Genomic DNA, 25,805 nt, shown 5'->3' with positions numbered 1-25,805 from the left:
TAATACATACTGTCCTTTTTCCAAGCTCTTTTGGCAAGACGAAAAAAGCCACTATTACCCTTATATACTGCTACCAGTCATGCTCAAAGTCTCCACTGTACAGGAATGAATCAAGATCTGTCTGCTACAAGTCAAGTGATAAAAACCTCATTCAGGTTTTCTAGATTCCAGGAAAGATACCTGAGAAAATTTTTCCTTGGTATTTCTCACTCACTTCCTGCCCCCGCCCCATCCCCTTAAGTTAGAAACGGTTACAGCTGAAACTTCAGTTCTTTATGCTTTTCCATTTCAAGGTGGATCAGAATCAAGAAATCAAACTGAAACCCACCCTGTCTAGAATTTTTATTCCAAACCAGTAGTACGGTATTTACTTTCCAATTCAAGTTGGAAGAAATCTAGTTAAGAACGGTTAATTTTACAGAATTGTTGCTAATAGAAACCTAAGTTTAATGGGAACCTAAAACAAGTCCAGCACTGGTTTGGCTTTGGACTAGATCCAGATCAGAACATTTTTTCCTCGCATAACTTTGGATGTGATACTTTATTATCATACTTCAGAATAGTCTAGTCAGAATAATTAAATGCAGATTTATGTTCAAAGAATTTCCCACTTGATGTCCCAATTTTGAGTAACAGAAAATATTTCTTACCACAGAATCAGTTATATAGCTGCATAAAAAAATATCTACTGCTGTATCTATCACATTGGCAATAGGCTTGCATGCTGCTACCTCCATGGCAATCTGAAAGACAGATTAAAAAAAATACAGTTTGGAGTATCTAACAGAATAGAATACAAATCTCAAAACTTGCTTACAGTTACAGATACTGTTTACTAAATTGTTATCTCTCACCCTATCCAAATGCAAAATAAATTCCAGTGGGATATGCTATCAACTGATCATCTTTAAAACATCAGCTTACTTTCTCAAAGGCTGCAGCTGAAGAAAGACAAATAAAATAAGATGCTAATGACATCAATCTGAACTAAGCAGGGTAAGGCTCAGTGCAATATTAGGACAAATGGTAGATTTCAGGCTAGCCCTAGACAAATGATACAATGTTATATTTGCATTTAATTCCAATCAACACAACTCATCATTTCTACTCTACTTCAAAGACAACAATACTGTTTATAGAAGACAAGTTTTCCCCTTCATAATAAGTACAAATATCTTACAAACTGAAACTATAAAACATACTATCAAAGTAACATTATTATTATTTAGCTTTTTAATCGTTTGTTGTTTTTTTTTAAATGCAGCTTCTTTCTATGAAGTAAATGCACCTTACCGACTCCTTGACCCACTCAATGTATTGCTCAAAGTAGCCAACTATGGTATCCATGTACTTTTTTGTCTCCTAGGAACAGACAAAAGTAAGTGAACAAAAGTAAGAGAACCTCTATCTCCATGACATCATAAATTAATGTACTTTAATCAAGTAGAGATTACCTGGACAATAACTTGAGAAGCGTTGTTATTTATGAGAAGCTGAGCAGCATTAACAGCGCTAATGACATTTTTCACCTTAACCTGGAGAGGAAGAGACAGTGTTTAATATAAATGCATGCCCTTTCAGGCTGTTACAATGGCTCTGCAGTCATTGACAGGAGCCTATTCTCTTGATAAACCAGAGTCACTGTCCTGTCAAAACCTGACAAAACATGCAATTCCAGACAGAACATGAGCTTGTTTAAGGATTCATGGTCATCTCACAAAATTCTCTCACTACTGAAAAAGGGAAGGTATCAGTGGTTACGAATAATATCTTTTCCTGGAACCTATGTAACTAATTTATATACTAGATCAGCTTTCTTTTCCATTGTCTTTCCTTTCCTTAAGTGTGGAAATACTTTCATCAATGTATGTATATACCCTACAGACACACACAGTGCACAGGAAGAAAACAGTGGGCCATATACTATCACAATTCCTGATTACTAGAATATCATTCTATACAGCTAGAATATGCTGCTAATCAATATCCAAAAGGATTGAGACACTTCAGTATATGTACAACCCCATAAAGTCTTTCAAAGAACACACACAAAGGATAATGTACATACAGCCTGAAACTCTAGAGACATTTCTTAAATATACTTAAGGGTCAAACATTTCCTTTTCTTATCAACACCTTTCTTATCAACACCTTTCATGGCTTCTTACCTCCCCATCCAGGTTCAAATCACAGATTCTAAAAGAAATCTAGCTGGTCTGCTGCTGTGGATGGGTGAAAACCTTAATGGGAAGAAATGAAGTAGGTATGGCCCATCAAGCTGTTGTGACTATGACTCTTCAGTGCCAGCTGGTGTGGCTGGATTCTTGCTACCAGAGCCAAGGCAGGCTGGTGGCAACAGAAAGCTCTGCTGCCAGAAAAGTAATCATCCAGTTACTTATTCTCCTGAGTCTGGCAGAGCATGAAGGCAGCTGGTCTCATTGTGGTGCAGGCGCTAGCTGCTACTTAGAAGGGGAACACGGGCAGCTCTGGGGAAGCCTCTATACAGATCCAGGTTCCCTCAGCAAGGCTGATGCTGCAGAAGCAGGAAGGTAACGAGTACAATGCTAACAAAACAGGCCCCAGTGGGAGCAGGACATTAGACAAGAGGTCGTTAAGGATGTGAATCACAAAGATCTCTTTTCTAGTTGTATTTTTGTATTTTGTTTCTCAGTTGTTCCCCCTAAGTTTTGTATTTAAGGATTCTATAAAAAACAACTACATTTTTAGGAACATGAATAACACAATATATGAAACTGTACTGAAGTCTATTTTATCACATGACAATTAAGTTTACAATTCATACTTAAAAAATATCCCAAACGTTTTTGTTTTTTGGGTTTTTTTCTTCTTTTTTTTTTTCCTTCTCTCCTCTATAAGGAAGGGAAAGCCAGGGTAGAAAATGCTGTGCAGAAAAGATATCTAAATCCCTGTTACTACCTCAATGCATTACAATCTCTTCCAATAACAGAACAGCTAGAAATAGAAAAAGCTGTACTCAAAATATACACCCTGCACATGTGGCAGATAGATTTAAAACACATAAAAATGTTCCTGTTGCCAGAAAGAAAAGCTTACCATAAGTTCAGATGATGTCCTCTTCAGTAACCTAATGCTCTGATTTAAAGTGCTCTATTAGAAAGGAAGTGGGGGGAAAATTCAAGCCATTACTACAAGTAACAGACCACCTGTTTTAACATTATATATACATGCTTTGATCTTCCATAGATTATTTTGTTTCTAATACAACATATCAAATTATATATAACAACAACAGTTGTATTAAAACTAATATATTGTGGTTTTAATCGTTGAATCAGTACTTCACTGACAGCACTAAGTAGTTATGAATTGTGTACTGGAAGACTTCAGATTTAACTAAAGTTAGTAGCAATAAACTGAATAAGACTTATCTGGAGGGAAGAGAGAACAGTTAAAATCAGAACAAGCGTTCAGAGAATTCTGTATTGTGCAATTTCAGAAGGAAAAAAGGACTTACCCTAGCTTTAACGTATTTCTTGACAGTCAGTTTTGTAAAAGGAAAGAGAGATGAGAATAATTAGGAGTTAATTAGGAAAGAACAGCATAGAATCAGAGTGGAACAGAAGATCCAATGCTTTTCTGCAAGAGGGCTTTGATAGGGGTAGAAATACTGTATCAGATGCTAGGGCAAACTGAAAGTCTTCATGTTACATAGAGGAAAAAGCAACAACTAGCATGTATGAGATTCACAGCTTAATACTATACAAATCACTGCCTGGCAAAATCAGGCAGAGGAAGCCCTTTCACATCTTTTATAGCACCAATAGAAAAGATTTTTCTTTGGCTCTAAATACTATTATCAGAAGTTTCCAATTCTAATACTGTTAGGTGATTGCTAACTCCACGAAATAAAATGTGAAAGTGGTAACTGCTTTTATTACTGAAGACAAATGGTAAGCAAAAAAGAAAATCAGTGATTTAGGATTAGAATTTTGTAAAGTTCTCCCTTGCTTCCCCTTTTATTCATATATGAACACAAATAGACACAGAAAAAACAATGGCGAAGAAAAAGGTCATGATTTTAGACAACATTATAAAGTAGTAGTATTTTAACTAGGAAAACTATTTACTAAACACATACTTTAACCAGGTTAACTCTTCACTGACACAATGGAAGTGCGATCTGTGCTTATATAGTAGCAAAAATCCAGCCTTCTAAACTGTATTTAAGAGATTTAGAGATTCGTATTTTCTACAAATATGTTTTAATATTCCTTTAATATTTTACCATAGCTTGCTCTAGCGGAACGACTTGCTGGTTATGAATCATTCGAATGTTGTTTGCGTGTCCTTTTAAGGCATTTTCCAGTGCTCCTTTTGGCTGCAAAAAATGCAATTATGCAGTATTGTTCAGTAGTCTCAAAGCTTTCCAACAAAGCAAAAAACAAGGAAAGTTGCACATTATACTCATCCACTGCAGAAGAGCTGATGCTAACAATGGGATATGGCAAACTGAATTCCTCAACACAAGAAGGGGAAAAATCACCATATTAATAATTCAAACCTCAGCAACCAAAACAGATATATTATACTGCTTTTCTGGCTGTAACATTATCAGCACAAATTTAACTGAAAAGAATTTTCACATGGTGCACTAAGTCATTTTAAATACAGAAGAGTGAGCACATCTCCCCTTGCTCACCACAAGCCAGACTTCTTTGCAAGAACCCTGCAGCTTGACACCTAGGCTGGGATGAGCATTTCCCAGTCATGGGTACTTGCTTTTGTTTTCGGCACTGTGGACATCACCCTGAGGCAGTCTCTGCTTTCTGAGGGGCACAGCAGTTTACATATTTTCAGCCAGTAACTTGGAAAGGGGTCTGTGAAGGGTATTCTTCATTTTTGCAGCTCCTGCCTTTCAGTCAGAAGATACAAGTTTGTGCCCTGATTTTCAAGTCTAAATGCCTGTCTGGAGCTCACACTTGTTGCAAAATACTGTACAATTTGATTTTGCTCTCAGAAATACATTTCTTTTCCACTTCCTTTTGGTGGCAAAATCACTTGGCTCCCTGCATACACACTGCTAAATCCGTTTTGGTAGTGTAATAACAGCAGACCTCGATGCTCAGAGATGTCTTTGCTTCTTGTGAAATGTTCATGTAAGTAGCAGGCTGCAGCCACTGAACAGCTTCAGGATGCTTTGTCTCCTGTACTGCTGAACTGACTTACTGAATAACACCTGTGGGTTTGCTCCATCCTCCATATCCTGACCCCTTGGTTTGATGCAAGTTTTATTCCATTTGCTCCTTCCAGTGTAAAAAACATACATTCAATTCTGTGCATGGTGCCAGAAAATGCAAACTATACACCTAACATTAATTAATTCCAACAGTTTTTACTTTATTTTTTAAATTGATTGTTCTTGTAAACTTTAAGAGCTATCACTAATAACAAAGTGGGATTATAAAATAACCTTGGAAAGCAGTATCAATTTGAAAACAATCCAACTTTTGTAATACGTCATATTGTTGTGGGTTTTTTGGTTTGGTTTTGGTTTGTTTGTTTGTTTACATTTCCATAGATTGCACTAAATAGCATTGCAAGAAAGAAATAAAAACATACACTGTGACAGTAAACACATTTAATATTATATTTTTCTTTGTCTTTTATATGAAGAAATTACTCTGCCTGACCTATTCTCAATTCTAATGCTTCCTTTAGATTCTATTACAAAAAATAATGAAAACCCAATCCACCAGCACAATTTATTTTCCTTTATGGAGCTATGTAGAATATACCTTTGAAGAGACATCTCAAAGGCAATTCTATGTAAAACATAACATGTTTAAAGAACCTCAGCTTGCACTTAGAAAATAGCCCCAAACCAGCAGCAACTCCCCACCTGTATAACCTTCAAAATGGCAGAGTAAAAATTGAAAATAGAAGTGTGGTGAAAGCTACCGGTATCTGTCCAAGTTAGCAGACAACCTAAATGAGCAAATGGGCAATGTGCAGCTCACTAAGTGCTTAGAGAGGACACTAACTACAATACAAAAAAACCCCATCAGCAGCCTAACCTTGACATGAATGCAAGCACAACAGGTGTGATTAAATGAAGCAAAAAGCTGGAGCAAACACACCAGGAGCCCCTACCAGTGCCCTCCTCTCCCTGGAGGGATGGATATCCAATAAATTCCAAACAGCATGTTAGTGAACCAAGTGATTGCAGTATGTGTGCAGCATAACTCCTTCTCCTAAATCGCAATGCAGGAATCTGTCTTGGGCCAGTGTCCAATCTAGTGTCCAAACTATGACTCTCATTTTGAAAAATAAATATAGAGTGACCTTGACATGCATACAAACATGTCAACTGGATCTTCACTATCTGTTAACACAGCTGTGTCATTCTGCAGATTCATTTGTGGGCAATGTTGTAGCTATACCCTCTGACGATTGTCCATGTGTCTGCATTCAAAAAGCTCTTCAGAGCAGACAGGATCTCTTTTGTGCATTCTCCTTCCACAATGGAGCCCTAGTTCTTATTAGAGCCCTTATGAGTTGCCCCAGTATTAATTTTATTGCTAATTGCAAAATTTTCTGCTCACCAACTGAAAGAAAATTAATTCAAATAATTTTTTTCCATCATGATCTAACCAATTTTTCTTCCTACTGGGACCCTGATATATAGACAGCATAACAGGAAATACTCGGAGTATTCCCCTCAATTCTTAAGCAAACAGTGGAATTTAAGAAATTACACTTCAAAGCAGAAACTGTACAACAGCATACAAAAATAAATAATTAGCAATATTTAAAATACAGCTCATATGCAACATTGTTGTTGAAATTTTTTCCGTACATGACAATGTATCATGTACGTAAGTGTCTGAAGTACAAGAATTCCCCCATAGGAAGTCTAAATACTTGGCTATGTATCTGTACTTATATAAATGATACATTTTATGTATTATTCTATTGGTGAATTAAACTTACCAGCTGGTCTGCTCTTGCTTCTAAGTCATTGGCAAATGACAGAAGATCAACCTTGGTAACACTTTTATTGATCTGAAACAAGATGTGGACAGTAGGGAAAGAAAAAGAATACGTTGTCATTGCATATACAGACTGTTTGCACTTACCACCACACCTACTTTGTGTACCCTTTATTTCTTTAAATGTTTATTGACCTTAACTTCTGAAGTGCTTTTGCTCCAAGTTTTGTGATTCTTCAAAACACACCCTTTCATATAAAAGCAGATTTTTCTCCATTTTGCCCATTGTTAAAGAAACATTTCATTTTATGCTTTGTCCCAGTCATGTCTCTAGTTTACTACAGTCTCACCTCTGTCAAATATGCTGCAAAGTTTATCCCTTCTATTCCTGAAGAGCTGAAATTCAGAAGATTCTCCTTCCCAATTTCATCCAGCAGAATGATTTTGCTGAGGTTTATCTGAATATGTTCAATTTTAAGTGCTACATCTTCTGTATACTGAGAGGGAAACAAAATAAAGCACAGAAATAGTTTCCACCCAGTTCATATTCCTCAATTGCCCAGCCCTGCTGCCCAAAGCATCTTGCTTTTGCTGACTCATCACTTCCATGAAGAAGCATACATTGATTTTTGCTTACATCACTTTAATTCGATTAACTTTGGTAGAACCCACCAGGTAATGTTCTTCCCTTCCTTGCAGCATCCATGCAGTCTAGCCATGCCATGTTCTAACCTACCTATGCATCTTTCATACCAATGAATTACTTGCCTTCCATTATGTTTTAAGCAGGCTTCTCTAAATAGATATTAGTTCCTCCTAAGAGGAGGCTGAGATAAAACAGAATTCTCTTCCCCCTCCAGAAATGTTATCCTTAAAAAAATTTTAAGTTCTACCCCTGGCCCTAATCAAGGAAACCTAGAGAATTCAGTATCTCAGCTGTGGCAGGACAGATACTGTCTGCTGTATTGGCTACAGGACTGGATGAGACTCCTCTAAATATGTTTAGTAGTGCTTAAAGATGATTTGCTTATTGTTACCTAAAGTCCTCCTGCACTGCACCCAAATCTAAAATGTTACCTGTCCTGCACAGGCTGCAGAGCAAGAGATGAGGAATCTGGAAACCTGACTTCCTTCCAAGCCTCTACCATTAGTCTGTTGTGGAAACTCAAAATAATTTTCCCTCTAGTGAATCTTCCCTGTTTATTTCAATTTTATATTATTTGGGGCTGGGACTGTATCTCTTAAGTGTGGGTACAGTGCCTGGCAGAATGGAACACAGATCCCCTAGGGGTTGCTGTAGTGAAGATCAATATTATAGGCAACCCCAAAATTAGCGCCGTCATGTAATGACAATGCAGTCATATATTATTACAGGTTAACTGAAAAGATTTTATTTTATCCCAACCCCTGCCCACCAAAATCAGAACCATTCTTAGGAGCACAGCATATCATATCCTGGATGAATATAAACCTAACTGGAATCAGAAGAGAACACACAAAGAAAGGCATTTATATAAAGAGCATTACAGTCATGAAACACCATAAGCAGCCTTTGCAAGATGCTAGATCTGAGCCTTCTATGCAAGTTTCAAAATTAAAAACAACTTTATTATCAGCACCCATAAAAAAAGCACATCAGAAAACCTTCCATGACCCACTGACACTGGTAAAGAACGTATTATTTGTAAATAGATTTCTTTCCTTCAAATTAGTTTGGACAGTTCTTGCCTTCTTGCAGGACATATTGTATATAAAAATCAAAATCCCATAAAACCCAGACATGCTATACTGTGTTTAAGAGTAAACACCTCTCCATCCTTCAAAAACAATCAGGCACTCACCCATACTTTCTTTACCTACCATACTAATATTTAGAAATTCATTGATATTGAACAGGTGTTCTAGGTGAAGGGAAGTATAAATTCCTTTATTTTCCTTGCAATCACTATAAAAATAAAAATACATACATCAGCCAAAAAACCACCTTGAGGACCAAGTGTTAAGAGAATGATTCACAATATTTTCACATTCTAAGAAAATCAGACCTTTAAAAAATATGTTTTGGCTATATTTTTTTGAAGCTTAGTCTATAAGAAAGCGAGTAATTAACAATTTCTGTTGGTCTCAAAGACGCAAAATATTTTATCAAAGAGCTCAATTCATATTGTTATACGATACTATGCCAAGAGCACCTCTAATAACTCATATATAGGAGAAAATTGCTTTTGCTAGTGATGCCCTAGAAAATCAGAATGTCTTCTGGAACTCATGTGATTTTTGCATGTGCTTGAAATATGAAGCATGGAAGATACCACAAAACCAATATGTATAAATTGAATTAAGTGTTGACCATAACTTCAATACCTGTACACTTTTTCAAAAGTCAAGTTAATATTTGGATTTTTAAACAGGATGCCAGAAAGATAGTTTTTCCAGTGTTGATTTAGTAAGTAGGGAGTATCCAAAACCTAGAAGACAAAATTCAGTAATGTTACTACAATTCCGAGTTTTCAATTCAGTAATTTATTCATACACAATCTTTTGACACGTACCCACATCTAAGCTTATCACCCACTAATGGAAATACAAGCAAACCAGCAAATTCAACCTCTCTGGTGCAGAAAGTGAATATTAAAGCTCCACATCACCAAGAAATGCTGACTCACAGAAAAATTTATCTCCGAAGGAAGACAGGCATGCAGTATTTATACTGTAAAGCAAATTAAATCAAGAAAGGATGAATGTGTCTATTTGGTGTGTAAGGGGAAAGTAAAACCAGATCCAAACTCACTTGAAGTGTCCTATAAAAAATAATATGCCATACATAACTGACAAGTCCATTGGCACTCATGGGGATTCTATTCATTGTTTAGTAACTTGAATAACTTCACCTTGAATAAAGTTTTATCTTCAAAGGGTTCACAGACCAGTTTTTCTACATTTCCACCTGTGACAAAAGTAAGCGCCACTACAATCATCAGCACCCAGGAGAAAAGAAAACTGAATCCAACACCACTGAAAAAGAAATAAGTTGAGTTAAGTTTTTGCTTTTTAAGAACAAAGTATATATACTTGGGGCAACAGTGAAGCCAACATTTAGCAGCTGTAAGAAATATGAAAACTGGTAGATGGTTGAAATACTTCCATTTTCCAAATGTGTTCTTGCCCTCTGAAACATTTTATGTTTCAGCCCTGTAAAGCCTTCAGCTAAAGTGCATCTAAAATGCTCACGTTGGGTGTGCAAACTCTTTTAAGAGTTAAGTTTAAGAGCCACAAAAGCATACAATTTTCTTCTTTAAATTCAAATCTCTAGCCTTGCGCTCTCAAAAGAGTTTTAGACAGATTTCAGATGCAGTTGCCTCTTGCACCCAGCAGAAATGACATTAAACCACTACTGGGAATTTCCAAGAGCAACCCTAAACCTCCTAAAGTGCTCTGAGAAAGTCAAGTGTTTGCCTCCTTGCATAACTTTTTTTTTTTTCTTTTGAGCAAATGCTTAATTGTACTAAAAAGCTATGAATTCCTTTTACATTTTCAATTATCTGTTCCCGGTTTTTGCAATTTCCAAATGGGCTTACATAGAAATTCATTAGCTACAGCACTTACCTTAAAACAGCAGAATCACAGGTTTTATCCTTCAGCTATTATTCTCAATGATAGAGCAACCCCAAATCCCCAAGTCCCTCAGTGGAAGTATGCAAGATCAATATTTATTATTGTTCTATTTTTTTCAGCACATAGGCAACAAAAAATTCTTTTCATGCATATGTCCTTCAAAATCAATAAAAACAACCTTCTATGGGTACCTTTATTTTATTTTTCACCAGTAAGTGAAACTTACGCCATAAGAAAGTTTCCTCCAGTGTTGGAGATGCAGCCTCTGGTTGTTGGAGAAGCATGTTTATCATAACCACAGGTGCCACACAGCAATCCAAGATAGTAAAAGACCAGAATCAGGACCACCATGCAGCACAGAATGAGACAACCCAGCCACCTAAGGGGAATAAAAGCCAAAGTGCTTGGTTTTTAGCATGCAAAGAACACACTGGAGACCTGCAGAATACATCAGGCAAGACTGTATTTCCAACTGGCCCACTCACAGTTCTGTTTGAGCAACAAGTGTTAGCAATTAAAAAGTGCTCTTCCTACACTAGCATGTATTTTGGGCCAGAACATAATCACTGTTGGATTATAGACAGCTGCGACTGGAGGGTTGGGGAACAAACATCACAGGAACAAGGCATTCCCAACCCCAGTTACTGCAGGTGGACTGTACAGAAGTGTCGAAGTGCTCCAAGTGGAGAAAACAATGACTATGGGGAGGCAGATGCTCAAACAGTAATTTATTCAAGAAGCAATGGAGAAATTTATACATGTGGACTGGCCATTGGGCATGAAGTACATAATTACTCTTACCATAAGGCTTACTACTTTTTGCACACAGTGTGTTAGGCTTATAATTCAAAATAACTGTATTTAAGGCCATTAAAACTTAGGCTTGCGTCTGTGCTGGAACGCTTTCAGTGTATGGAGCAGTTAATGGAACTTGGTCAGGAGAAAGATCTTGGATAGGAATTGAACTTTCATTTTTATTAATTAAATCACAGAACAGTTCTATCTGCCCACTTATTTGGAGCACATCCATTTATTCACACATTTTATATCTCATTCTAGCCTTTCACCCTTTCCCAATTCCCTCTACTCTTCCTTTTGTCATCACTTCTCCCAGCTTATATTTCTTAAGTCCAACTTTCCTCCTCCCTGTACCTTTGTAGAGAGAAAGCAGGAACCAGAAAAATCCAAAAAAGGAATATCGTAATGGATATGCACAGCCAATAAAGAGAAAGAAAAACATTAATGCCGAGAGGCACATTCGTAAAAGAATACTTATTAAGGACTACAAATAATGCACCTGTAATTAAGAAAGGGATGGATAGAAAATAATTTGGACACCTACAAGCTTGTTGGTTTCATCTGTACTTGAAGTACTACTAGGTCAGGTTTGACAAGAACGGCTATTTAAATGCCAAGTAGATGAGAAGTATTTCTCCACTTTTTTGAATCTAAATACAAGATTAACAGAGGCATACTGTAGCAGAACGAAGCAATATATTTGTTCAGTTAAATGTAATCTGAGCTTCAAAGAAAATATTGATAAATTTGTCAAATTAACGCAGACCACAAAAACTGCCAGATAAGTAATGGCCTAAAGGTAAGGTTATAAGTAAGGTTCTTAAAGTTCAGTCTTCTGCTCACTTTAACATTGCATTAAAGCTATTAGCACACTCATTCTATAGCAGTAAAACTGATTATGACAAAAAGGAGGAAGCAATTATTGATTATAGGATCAACTGAAGTGACAAAACATAGGAAGAATTTGATGAGCTTGAGGACTGAAATGACTAAATCTGGACAAAGTTAAATAGTATGAAATGAAAAGCTTTATGCTTCAAAATATGAGATTATTACTCAATTATAGGAGTCACACAAGTCTCAAATAGGAAGAATATGTTTTTCTCAAGGTACAGTCAACTCATGCATTCACAAGGGCAAGTACTACACCAGTAGGAACAAGCATGGGTGCGCAGAGATTTACAAGGTGTGAAACAGAATCCCGGCTACTGTTCCTCTGTGGTAGAAAGGGTGCAATAAAAAGGGATTGGCTCCAAGACCTCTCCAGTTCTATGCTCTTGCAACCCACTTGCAACTCAGCAAAAAGAAGACCTAAGTAAGAAAACATCCTGGCATTGTGAAACAATCCATTCCTTTATGCATTACATCTTCGACATCTATCTATATCTATCCTTCCTGAAAAAGACCGGAGGGCCTACAGAGTAGAAACTATCTCTTGCTCTGTAGTGGAACAGCACCCTGTTGTTGATTAGCTGCAGTTTTGGCTTTTACCAAAATGCCAGTAACAAGCAATTGCCTTATAGCATCTTTGTTTCACTGTGTTCACCATTAATAGTTTAATTGCTTTTACAGAACATTAAAATGTTACAAAATATTAACAACAGGTAGCACTTCACTCCTGCCTTATTTCCTGTACATACCTGTAGAAATCGTACTGCTCCACTACTGGAAAATAATCTTGAACATACGCTTCACTCTGTGTAAGATATATTGTCAAATCTGCTAAAATCTTCTGAACAGGAAGCGTTTTTGTGAAGGTAGTGATATTTGAACCAATGGATTCCAGCACGTTTTTGATATCTAAAAGAATAAGCATATTGCACTGTTACAGAGAAGAAATTTACATTCCATGTATGCATTATAAAATGCTATTAAGCCATTTGCCACATGTAACAAGCAAGCCATGAAGACAAGCGTGAGGAACAGACAAGCAGGCAACAAAAACATTGAGCGTCAAAGTAACACAATGGCATTTTAAAACGCTCACTTTATTTTTAGCATTCAGTTTAATGATGAAAGATGTAGATGTCGAGCCAGAGTTCTCTCTTTCCTTTTGTTATAATGAATGTGTCACTTTTTATCTAGCCAGCTTAAATCTTGCTTTTCATGCAATATTGCAAATGGTAACGCTGAGCAAGACAATTAGCCACTAAGTTTACGAAGAAGATCAAAATCTATTTAAACTCCTTCCCTTGGGAATACAACGCTTTGAAAGAAATTAGACTGCCTATACTGAGAATCTATACTAGTTCTTTTCGATCTTATTAAAAAAGACTACTTAAAATAAATTCATTCCAATTAGTTAGCAACACTCTTGAGATAATGATCAATTAAGCCATTTTTTTCCTCAAATTATGAACAAACATGCTACACTATACTTACAGTTTAGATACACACTATTTAAATACACAAAGACATGATTAATTCACTTATACATATTGCCTATTTGTAAAATGCAGCTTCTGTTTACTCTTCCCCTTCTTTCAACTTGGAACACACTTGAAACAGCAGAATGTATAACTATAGGTTGCTATTTGGTAGTAGGCAACACCTTCCTTTTTCTCAAACAACAGCTGGACAAGTTTTTGGCTGTTTGTTTTGATGTTTACACTTCTAAATTCAACCAGGTACCAAAACACCCTTCTTTTATAAGTTTACAAATAAATGCAATTTTTTTCTAGTAAACCAATTTTTTTATTTGCTTTGTAACTCAAACTCAGTTTTTATGAAAACAAAACCCCAACAATTTATAAATAGATAAATTAAGATGGCCTGTCTGTGTTCATGCATATCAGCAGATACTGAAAATGACTAAATCTGCACTAGACTTCCTAATAAAAAGCATAACATCAGTTTTGGAAAACTGGCTCTTTTTCAGCAAGTTCACACAGTATGCTATGCTTATATACATACTGTGTTTCATTTTGCCCAGGAAAAGGGAAGAAAAAAAATAAGAAAAACCCCAAAACTTACAAGGAACAGCTGTTTATATATGCAGAAGAGGTCCACAATGCAAGAACAAAAATTAAAACAGATTAGTATACATACACTATACTACATTTTATCAAATGTCCAGGTACTGTCGAAGAGTAAAGCCCAAGTAACAAAACAATTAAGACAGACATTTAAATTATCCTTAAAGCTACGTTTACCTCCCGTTCACCATCCACTACATTTTAATACAGCAGCAGGCGGGTTCATTTTTTTTAACATCACGCTCCTAAATATGTCAGACACACTGGTCAAGGAAAATCAGCTTTTCAACCAAATAAAGCATCAGTGTGCAGTTGGGATCCCAAGATTTCTCGTTACTTGAGCAGTTAAACGCCTAACAGATAAAACTACTCTATAAAATACTGTATGGTCTATTTTTAGATTTAATTTTGGGTCCTCATTAAGTAACAGTTGCTTTCTGTGGGGTTTTCTTGCATCAAATTAAAAAAAAAAGTTACATTTTGCATTTCCTTTTTTAATGATCTTTAGACCAGAGAATATATTATCAATAAAAGAAAATAAAAACGTCAGTAATGTGAAAACATCAAAATTAAACAATCAAAGTGAAAAGGTAGTTTGTCCTCACCTGATAAAATGTTCCTGGTTTGATTCACCACTAAGTCTGGCGTATCATTAAATGCTGCATAACCCTAATAATAGAAGTTGGAAAAATTATAGTAAGTTTCTCATTGCCAAATTACTTGCAATTTTTTTCCTTTTATACACGGAGTAGAAGTATAAACATGCTAAAACATACGTGGTAATGCTATGAAAAATACATTTTTATCCCTGCACGTTAGAAAAGGTCAAAGCAAAATAGGAACTCAAGTATATTACAGATTCAGTTTGCTCTCCAGGATATTCCTTGGGGAAAAGAAAAAAAATATATCCAAATTTAAATATACATGCATTGGCCACAATCATCTCAAACTTTATATTGCTGTTGCCTGTCAGATCTATCTCATATAGAACTGAGAACATACATGCGAAGACTCACTAAACGAAAGGATTTACTGTGTACCAGTCAAACACCTTCTCTTTGTAAGTCTGTGCTTTCTTAACATGAAATGCATGTTACAAACAATGAAATCCAACTGCCTCTGAAGACATTGCAATGCTTTCTTCAGTGAGGAGGGGAAAGAAAGGGTCTAAACCATGGGGACCAAGCTCAGTAGCTCATCTGGACAGGAAGGAGAAGCCACTGCAGTGAATGCCTGAAGTCTTACTTCCTGCAGGCCTGACCACTTCAGAAGCAAGCAGGGTCTAAGTCTCCTACACAGCCTTTGGTTTCAGAAAGTGCCTTCTATTCCTAGCAAACATTTTCAAATTGCTAGATTTTTAAACTGCTCAAAATAAGCCATTTTTTTCTCACTGAAAATCATGGTGGGTTTTGGATAGTCTTGCAGAAATACTAATAGTAATCACATGAGGTCCATCGCACCAGATTAAATATCAAATATGCACATAAAGAATTTGAAAGATATTTCAAAATAGCTGGAATACAATACAACTAATTAGGAGAGCGTAAATTTACTTTTTTTTTTTTTAGTTTGAACCAAAAAATATAGATCATGCTAGTAGATCCCATGTTTCTGCTTTTTTGGTTTTTTGAGGATTCTTCTTTCAAGCAGACAATTAGCAATACATTTTTGACCTGTAGTATCCTGGGGATATAAAGCATACTTTATACATCATAATAAATCATAATAAAGCATATAAAATATACTTTCAAATATTAAGTCTTGGCCAAACAATGGAATAATAAGGAGAGATATTCACCATGAGACAGGATGAGGCAGGAACAAGAGTATTCTGCCTGAGAAAGCCAAGGGAAAACAAGTGATATTCAAGTATCCCAGTTTATTAATTAACAGTTTACAAGCCTGTCAAGAAACATACCTTTTGAACCAGACTAGAAAGGTCTATTTTAAGGACATCGTTAACCTTCGCAAGCTGTGAGCTCACTCCTGGCAACTAGGAAGCAAAAAGTATTCCTGAGTCACATCAAAGTAGTAGTCTTGCTAATTTACTAAGTTTTTCAAAAGATAGGAGAGAGGGTAAAGAAACTAGAAAGATAATTTGTAGTATAATCTTTCTAGCACACTCCTGAAACCTTTGCTGTACAAAAGCAAAGCTTAACCTCAGCATTTTTGGGAGGGCAGATTATTTCACTGCCCAGAGCAGCACTTTAATGTAGCCGCCTGACACACATTTTATCCTCTTCTATGCAGAAGAGGAAAACAGTGACTGGAATTACCCAGAAACACAGAATAAGGGAAGGTCACTTATCTCACAAGTGACAGCACACATTGAGCCATTAACTGCAGAAATACTGCTGGGCTTATTCAAGGCAATCATACTTTAAAAGTCTGAAAAATAAGATCTTACCCCACTAAAATTGGCATTGATGTTCAGTTGATTTAATGAATTCCTGATGATATTGCAAGTTGAGGCAGCCTGAGCTGCAGAGCATGCAGAATCATTGAGGGTGTTGCTTAGATGCACTTTAACATCTGTCAAGTTTGCATGAAGCCTCTCTGTTCCCTCCTGCAAAACCTCTACAGAGACACTCACATTTTCCAGTGCTTCCTTTGTTTCTCTGATGGCTGCAAGGATGTGAAGTTTTAAAAAAAACCCAAACTTTAGTTAGAAACTAGTCTATAGATAGATATGAAGAGAATGTGCACATGCGTAAATGTTATGATATTCTTAACGATACTGACTTAAATTACCCTGCCTCCTTCCCAGAAAAATCCTCTAGCACAAAATACGTATTTATTGCACATAAAAATACGTCACTCATGTTTTCCTACAAACAAATGAATGTGCTCAGGCTACTTTTATTGAGATTCTCTCCACTCCCTAGATTACTCTTTTCTACCCTTTCCCTACCTCTCCTTACTCAGTGGTTTCAGTAAAACGAACTTTAACACTTGGTCATGAGAAATTAAAAGAAAGACCATATCCACAGAACAGTATTTTCAGTATTCTGTTTATAATCCAACTCACAAATTAAGTAGCTGCAAGATGAAGGGGCTGTTGCATCAGCTAAGCATTAATGAGTGTTCAACACTGTCTGGCTTTAGATTTCATCACAATCACACCAAACAAACAAACAAAAAACCACTGAACAGGTGTTTAGTAGACAAAAAAACACACAGATACAACTAAAAATATGTAAATTACAAAAATAAAGTGCACTTTACACAACACAAGGTTTTATCATGTTTTTTACCTTTGATAGCCCTTTCCACTTTGACTTCAAGACAAATAAGAGAAATAAAGCAAAAAAGGAGAATGATGACAAGTGAATGAGAAAGAATTAATGGGTAAAAAAACAAAAGTGACTGAATTTCACAGATGCCTTCCCCTTTGCTCTATAAGCTGTACCTGATTCCTGAAAAAAGCCTTGAACAGAAAAAATAATAAAGGAATATTTTCTTTAAAGGGAGACAGAACTAAGCATGAGCAATGCTAAACTCAGATGCAATGAAGAAATGATGGTTAGCAATCTTATAATAAGCTTGGCAGTGTACAGGATGAGTCCACTGCATGTGCATTCCTGGACCTGTCAAAGACTAACCTGCAAAGACCTATACACAGCTCTTAAAGCAGAATTTTCCTAGTCTCCCTTACATTCAAAGGAAAGGAACAACAACCTGGAGCAGGGAATTTGGATTTCATCTCTCTCCAACGACTGCTAAAACTAGGTATCAACAATAGCACACAAATCTTGATTTAGTTTTTAAATGTATTTATAAGCCTTAAAATATCTGAAATCCTCACTTTAAAAGAAACATCAAGGCATGTAAAAAAAATGGCAAGTTGAATCATGGTACTGCATAAAGCCATCCCATACTGTGCACTAGAAAGACGATGTCTGCTTACCATGACAACAGAACATTAATACAACAATATGTACATTTTTACCTCCTGCCATTGTCAGAGCTGCATCAAGTGCAGGACGTACTTCTTTCCCCAGCTGTTCTTGAACTCTACTTCCAAGCAAAGGTCCAACATCTGTAGTATGGAGAGATTAAAAAAAAAAAACATTACACAGTAGTTCAATTTAAACTACCTCTTAGCATAGGTGCTATCAGACTCTTACTTAACAAAGTATACATATATTATTAAAATTTCTCCAAGGCCTGACAGTCAGAACTTAGTGACAGAAGACAACGCAGGAACACACTTCTCCTTTAGCTAGCTATAGGCCTATAAATGAAAGCAATAAATCATAATATGGCAGAGCATATTCACTAGCACTCAACTGTATTGGTAAATACACATAACGTTTCAACAGACTCCAAAATATCAATTTCATTGCATTTACTACTTTTTGGAAACAGATTTCCCCCCCCCCCCCCCCCCCCCCAATCTATCTTAAAGAGGTCCAACATCCAGACAGGAATTTTGTGGCATACTCTTTCACTACATACTATGTTTTCACAGTTCATGAGAAACAAGAAAATGGATTCTTTTCCTTTCTCCTGTTCCTCATGTATCCAGCAATGTCAAGGTCACCCACAATCCAGACCTGCCAGCCATCTCTGTTGAAATCCCTTCAGTGTGTTAAGCATGTGTCTCCAGTTCCTGCCCCCTCATGCAGTGCATTCAGCACTGATGCTCACAGCACTGGCTTCATGCTTACCAATAGCTATCCCCACCTCCAAACCATCCTGTCTCACTGCCCACAAACAGAAGTGAAGCTTAGTTAGCAAGAAGACAGTCAAACGCCAAGCACAGTTTGGTGAAGTATCTTAATGTAACATATCCTTTAGGTAGTCCCTGGGTCCCCTCCATTTTCAGGTCACGGTAAACAGCTTTTTGAGTTTTTTGGTCTTGATGAAATGGGAATACTGCACGGTACAGAAGCATCCATTACTGTCAGCAGTGTCATGTCTGGCTTGGGATGAGAATTTTTATAAAGCAGAAATCACTTTTCACCATTTCCTTAGGGTGGGCAAACTGAACTCATCTACATTTCTCTCAAGGTTTATGCTACTGTTGATTCCCTTAGAATGAAAACCTTTTATCCCCAGGTGTCACACATTTAATTCTGGTTTTAGTTATTGATGAGCACTCTCATCACAGATTGAGCTAGGTTCCTGTTAACTAACATATTAAATTGGCATTGAGAACAAATATTTAATTTGAAATTTCAGTTTGGATTACCTGGGAAGCTACAAGCTAGTACTTGAAATGCAGATGTCAATTTATTATCATTATTATTATTGGAGACTTAAAGATGACACACTTTTTTTAGACCAGAATATTCCTGCCTAGAATTAAGTAGGAAGCCTATTTAACTAGTGTACTACTACTTTTGCAAGCATGTTCAAAATGCATTAGTAGCCTCATATAGACAAGACACATTGACCTCAGGGTATGCTGAGCTGGCTGCACTAAAAACTACCTTTAAAATATGTTTTAAACCTAGAGAGAAGCATAGATTCTGGGTACAATAAGTCAATTTATGATAAGTGGCATGTTGCCACAGTTGCATAGTTTGATCTCACCAACAATCCTGTTTAAAATGGGGTTTGGTATTTCTGTATTTCACTTCAGTCTGAAATGCAGACCTGTACAGATTTATTTACACCTGCTAATAATGCTTCTTGAAGTCTAATCTGCAGTGGATGTGGTTGGCCCCTTCTTTTATCAGTTTTGGAAAGTGATGCTTAAATTTAAAAAAAAAAAAAAAAAATCAGTGGTTTGGTTGTTTCTGTGTACTAAAAGCTTTTAAAGGTGATGCCTTGTATTGTAACTGCACTCAGGAGGAAAGTGCAGCATTTGTATTTTAAGTTTCATCTCCTTCTCTTCAGCTGCTGATTCTGAAATGGCAAATACGTTAAGCAGCTTTAGAAAGAAGATAAGCTTATACCTCAACTTCTAGCTGAGTAGAGGACAAAGGTATAACAACAAAAATAAACAAACACAGAGATATCTCACTTATTGGAACCATCACAACAGTTAGTAGCTCTATTCCTTGACATTTGGCTCCACAGTTAAAAACTGAGAAATAATATTCTAAAAAAGCATTAAGTATTAGCAGCTAATGAAGTATAAAACAGAAAAAAAAAATATTAGCCTGACTTATTGTATAAGCAGTTTTAAAAAAGACTTTTTTTCAGGGAATAATATGCATTATACCAGCTCCGAGACATTTTATGTGAAAAGAATTTTAGGTTTTAGTCTCATTTACCACTGAGAACAGCACTTCTGCTTGAAAATCATGTTCTCATAAATAAAGTTTCACTTTGCATTATGAGCTATTTACATCATCTTATTGAAGTCTTTAAATATACATCGCTAACCCCCTTTAAATCAAAGTACTTACTATTTAGGTCAGACAGTGCTTTATCCTTAGTGGTGTTGTACTGGCTCACCAAGTAGTCAATTTGCTGAAAAGAAGATGATAAAAAACCTATTAAAATAATTGGAAAAACATACCATTTTTAATGAGTCAGAGTGCCACTTTGAAACAATCAAAATATTTGTGCAAACCCCCAGAATCCTGACTCTCTACTGTTTTCAGTTAACTTAATATTTTAAAACCTTGCTTGGCAGAACTGCACAAAATAAAAGATGTGTTTAATTGGGAAATCTACTTAATTGGAACATCTCTGAGGTAAATGATTCAGCTTAAAAGTGTTAAGTAGCAGGAACTGTGGCCTTATAAAAGCTTCAAGTCAGTCAGGCCAGCAAGGTTTTGCATATCTTCATCGCCGTTGCTTGATTTTCTAGTGGCATTAGTTCCTCCTTCACAGAGAGACATGTGGCAAGTTGATGGGGTGGTAATTTTGAAGCAATTCACCAATGAGATTGGCTTGTATCTGGGCAGCCTCTCAGAAGTTCTCTTGCAGGAAGGAGCTGGCTGGTCTGTCTTAATGCAAATGATTTTCCCTACCCGCAGGTGGGTTTGGCCCAGTTACAACTTGAGCTCTACCAAGACACCATAACAATCTAAACCAGCAGCTTAGTTATCACCAGATCCTGGGTTTGGACAAAAGGCTATCAAAGACCATCTCAAGTTGTCCTGGTTTCAGCTGGGATAGAGTTGATTGTCTTCCTAGTAGCTGGTACGGTGCTATGTTTTGAGTTCAGTATGTGAAGAATGTTGATAACACTGATGTTTTCAGTTGTTGATCAGGAGTGTTTAGTCTAAAGTCAAGGATTTTTCAGCCAGCGAGAAAGCTGGAGGGGCACAAGAAGCTGGCACAGGACAAGAGCCAGGGCAGCTGACCCAAACTGGCCAACGGGGTATTCCATACCATGGGATGTCCCATCTAGTATAGGAACTGGGAAAGGGGGGCTGAGGGAGGGGGGAATCGCCGCTCAGGGACTGGTGGGGTGTCGATCAGCGGGTGGTGAGCAATTGCCCTGCGCATCATTTGTACATTCCAATCCTTTCATTATTGCTGTTGTCATTTTACTAGTGTTATTATTAGTTTCTTCTTTTCTGTTCTATTAAACTGTTCTTATCTCAACCCACGAGTTTTACTACTTTTCCTGATTTTCTCCCCCATCCCACCGGGTGGGGGGGGGAAGTGAGTGAGCAGCTGCATGGTAGTTGCTGGCTGGGGTTAAACCATGACACAAGTGGAAATCTTACTATACTAATTTCGAAAAAATGTTAAATAACCTTCACTGATTTCTGCATGTTTAAAATAATGCATTACAAATCCTACCCCAATTGAGTTAAAGTAATGTAAAAGTTAATACACTTGACAAATGGGTTTCCAATTTTAAACGTGACTCAGATGTGTACCAAAGTGTACCTGGCTTGCAGTCTCAAACTTTCTGTGGAGTAAAGAAAAAAAATAACAGACAAAAAACCACGCTCAAACCAACCTATCAATCATACAGCAGTGGATGTCATTAAATGAGAAACTATGAGCCAGACCTCCTTTTTGTAAAAACAGAGAAAAAAATTGAGTGTTTCTTACTAAGAAGGCTGTAGGTATATTTTTGTTGACTTGTTTTGTCTTCGTAGGCTAACCTAAGGACTAAAACTTTGCAGGGCTACAGGTTTTGCATTGTCTCCAGCGGTGTCACAGACAAAAGGTGATTCTGTATAACTAATAGTGTTATCACTCAATACTCATAGTCTGCAAATCTTCTATGTCATGAACTCTTAATATGTGACTTCTTTTTACAAATCCTCTTATATGCTGTACACCTCATACTGATGAGTCAAGGACATCAGTTAGGATTTCAGAGCTTTATGGCCAATTAGTTGGATTCTACAATTTTTTTTCCAAGAAGCTGAAGTCCTTCTCCTATCTTCAAGGAATTCTTACAAATGTGTGTATACGTGATACTCATGTATCTTGTCTCACAAAATAACTTAGAAGATATATCTGATGACTGCATCATTAATTGTCATCAAGTCTAAAAAAAGAAAAATTAATAATCCTGCATAGAAACTACAAATCTATACCCAAGTGAGACTTTGAGGAACTCCTGGTACAAGTGTTCAAGTCCTGACACTTTTAAATGAAATAATTCAGGCATTTTTATTAACTTTTTAGCTAGAGTCTATTTTTTTCCTCTGTTAGGATAGTTACTTCTACGTAATAGATATTCTAGTCTGACATTTCCTATTGTTGGCACTCAGCATGCTGTGAAGGGGAGTCTAGTGGTTTCTGATGCAACTGGATTACATCTTTCTGTGCCTTGAATCAGCTTCAGACTGACAAAGGGCACTCCATTTCAAGAGAGAGATTGTTCGTGTGATCTCCACTTCCTGCCATATACCTCCATCACCAGACTGTCACAACACCATGCGCAAACGAATAACTGTATGGGGAACAACCGCAGATATGGAAACATTTAATGGCATCCCCCGGATGTCTCCTGTTCTCATACATCCCTGTCAGCAGAAACACAGGCCAGAGTTGCTGTGACTGGGATGCTACCATACTCGTGGATCCCACCTAACTGTGTGAATTCCACCTATTTCTAACTCACCAGTCATGTGGAAGTAAAACAGATCAATTAAATTTAATTCATTAAAATTAACAAAAGCCAAGGTAATAGGACTGTTGCACTTTTTCCTCCTAATCCATAAAGAATTGAAATTTGTACACAGGAAAGTTTCCAAGTCTTCCTTACTAACATTTCTTTTTTTTCTTTCAGTGCAAAAAAGATATGCAGAGCACTGCTTTTGGAACTTCAAGGAAAGTTTGAAAGTAAAAAGGAGAGAAGGCCTGCTCAGTATGGCACAGTATGTCACTGGTTTAAAGAAAAAACAGTCAAAACTATTCCAGAAAAGAAGTTGTTGTAGCTCAGTCCCAGAGCACATACCAGTAAGTCCAAAATACAAGGAAACAGGAAAGAGCAATAAGGAATCCAAGTTTTCATGCAAGATCTTTTTTTTTTAATATGTATTCCTTTTAAAACCACATTTTTCCAAATGATTCATCTTCTGCTAGTGACCTACACTAGTTCAGTAGGAGGAAAAGGGCCTACAAGCATCACCGCAGCATACTCCAGGAGTACAGCTCAAAAGTTGCTCAGAGAATGCTGATCCATCAGGGTAACATTTACTGCTGTGTGAAAATGTCTTACCTTGCATCATTTATCCTACTTCATGAGACCGACACACAAAGAATAAACAAAATACCGCAGGTGTGATTTATATCAAACAGAAAGAAACAATTATTTTCTGCCATACTTCTTACTTACACCTCTTCCCTCCCACCCCCATTCCCCATAAAGAAAAAAACTCTTTACCGCTGGAGTGTCGTTAAGGAAAATTTTCAGATCTTTAAAATTACTATTAACCAGTTTCTTTGCTCCTCGGACTTGGTTAGTTAAATGCTGGTTGGCAGCATATGCACAGAGCACTCCAACACTACAAAAAAATACAGATAATAGATATTTCTTTATTACTGTAAATGCCCATTCTGACATAAAACAGAACCAAAAAAATTACAGCAAAAGAGTCAACATTATTAAAATAAAGGTCTCCATAAATTTACACATTTACTTTTTCTTACTACAATTTCTTACATGCACCACAAGGCAGACTAGAGAAATGGGCCATAAGGGCTGATGTTGTACTATTAATTCAAATAAAGAAAGGAAAAAGTGATGTTAACCAAAAGTTTTCTGAAGTTATTAATGTACAACTACTTATCCATTTGCACTGATGCTGTCAGAAGATGTGTATAGCCTAGGTAAATTGTATGAAACTTAGAAAAGTTAGGCTCTTTTACAAGTATCATTAACCTTGACAGGGCTACAAGCAAATGCTCATAAGCTAACTGTGAAAAGGAACATTTCACATTTGAAAACTTCAGCAACATTTACTCACAATGGCCCTATTTATTTACATAATTGCATAGATCTTTTAAAAGCACATGAATAGTCCCTATTAATGCTAAAATAATATATAAGCATTTCCTGATACTAAAACAAAAGGCAGAAAGTGAGCTAGACTTCCAGTCAGCACTGCTGCTGATTATTTTCTATCTGATCATTCCCCACTGTAAAATTCTAATTACAGCGTGGCAGATCTGCACAAACAGTAAGTAAAAAGGCAATTAAAAGTCCCATGAGAGGCTTCAAAAGCTCTCTTAGCATACATGATCCTTATTTTTTTTGTTCAGTTTAGGTATGAAATAGACTTAGACAGAAGGATGACTTTTTGTTTTTAAACACCTCATATTCACAACAGCTAACCTTTCAGACAAGCACCAGAAAAATGAAAAGTAACCACCAGAGTGGTAATAGCCTCAAAAGCAGGCTGACTACAAACCCACTCGATGGGTTAAGCACTAACTTTCTGCAGATTTAACTGGTAGACAGCACAGATTCATTTAACACAGGCACGATACATCTCTAAAGGGCAAACACTGCCTAGAGGCTGCAGTCAGGTGCACTGCAGGCAATTCCTGCATGGCACATTTGTTCAGTCTCTTACTTTGCACTGTAGTACAACAGCTCAATACTAGAGAGGCGGTACCCTGAAAGGCCATTACAGACATCCAAACAACAGAAGGGAGTCACTAACACAAATGGTACTGGTACTCCTCCCAGACTGTCAAAACTTCCTGAGTTGGGGTGTCAAGAAGACCTAAATACTAGTATTTTTAAATAAGACTTAGAGAAAACCCATACCAGGCTCCCAGTGGGGGCAAGTATAATTCTTGCTCCAAAGAATATATGTTCAAAGGAAGCCATAATACAGCCACATAAATGAGAAATGAGATGGTAGAAAGTAAATGGGTACCTAAAATAGCATGATTTGCGTATCCTGGCAAGACAGGAGCAAACACCCTGATGATGCTCGTCTCTTCTTATCAGTGATCCAAACCCAAATGTTGATGTTTATTTTGCTTTTCCTATTTTAGCTTTCCCAAACAATGTAAAGGCTTTTTCTCCCAGTAAAACTGGTCTCAAGTACAAGACTTTTTGCTG

At 36.8% G+C, this 25,805-nt stretch overlaps 1 protein-coding gene across 14 annotated transcripts in view; it reads right to left on the bottom strand.

Annotated features, from left to right (window-relative positions):
• PROM1 (prominin 1) overlaps positions 1-25,805 on the bottom strand; it is a 71,694-nt gene that overhangs the window by 6,524 nt on the left and 39,365 nt on the right. For 8 of the 14 annotated variants that reach the window (XM_049791794.1, XM_049791766.1, XM_049791756.1 and 5 more), the window contains 20 exons: positions 24,117-24,237; positions 20,719-20,782; positions 18,309-18,398; positions 17,614-17,637; positions 16,767-16,984; positions 16,278-16,352; positions 14,965-15,028; positions 13,025-13,184; positions 10,813-10,965; positions 9,863-9,986; positions 9,336-9,439; positions 8,832-8,916; positions 7,322-7,468; positions 6,973-7,044; positions 4,268-4,360; positions 3,497-3,514; positions 3,076-3,129; positions 1,455-1,535; positions 1,294-1,362; positions 651-743 (listed from right to left, as the gene is read on the bottom strand). In XM_049791794.1, coding sequence (XP_049647751.1) covers positions 651-743; positions 1,294-1,362; positions 1,455-1,535; positions 3,076-3,129; positions 3,497-3,514; positions 4,268-4,360; positions 6,973-7,044; positions 7,322-7,468; positions 8,832-8,916; positions 9,336-9,439; positions 9,863-9,986; positions 10,813-10,965; positions 13,025-13,184; positions 14,965-15,028; positions 16,278-16,352; positions 16,767-16,984; positions 17,614-17,637; positions 18,309-18,398; positions 20,719-20,782; positions 24,117-24,237 — 1,909 coding nt within the window. The remainder of the gene's footprint in view (positions 1-650; positions 744-1,293; positions 1,363-1,454; positions 1,536-3,075; positions 3,130-3,496; positions 3,515-4,267; positions 4,361-6,972; positions 7,045-7,321; positions 7,469-8,831; positions 8,917-9,335; positions 9,440-9,862; positions 9,987-10,812; positions 10,966-13,024; positions 13,185-14,964; positions 15,029-16,277; positions 16,353-16,766; positions 16,985-17,613; positions 17,638-18,308; positions 18,399-20,718; positions 20,783-24,116; positions 24,238-25,805) is intronic. The other 6 variants (XM_049791832.1, XM_049791849.1, XM_049791865.1 and 3 more) reach the window with 3 other exon arrangements.

This window comes from Accipiter gentilis, chromosome 3 (assembly GCF_929443795.1).
Source record: "Accipiter gentilis chromosome 3, bAccGen1.1, whole genome shotgun sequence".
NCBI lineage: Eukaryota > Metazoa > Chordata > Aves > Accipitriformes > Accipitridae > Astur > Astur gentilis.
This window is presented reverse-complemented; position numbering and strand designations above follow the sequence as displayed.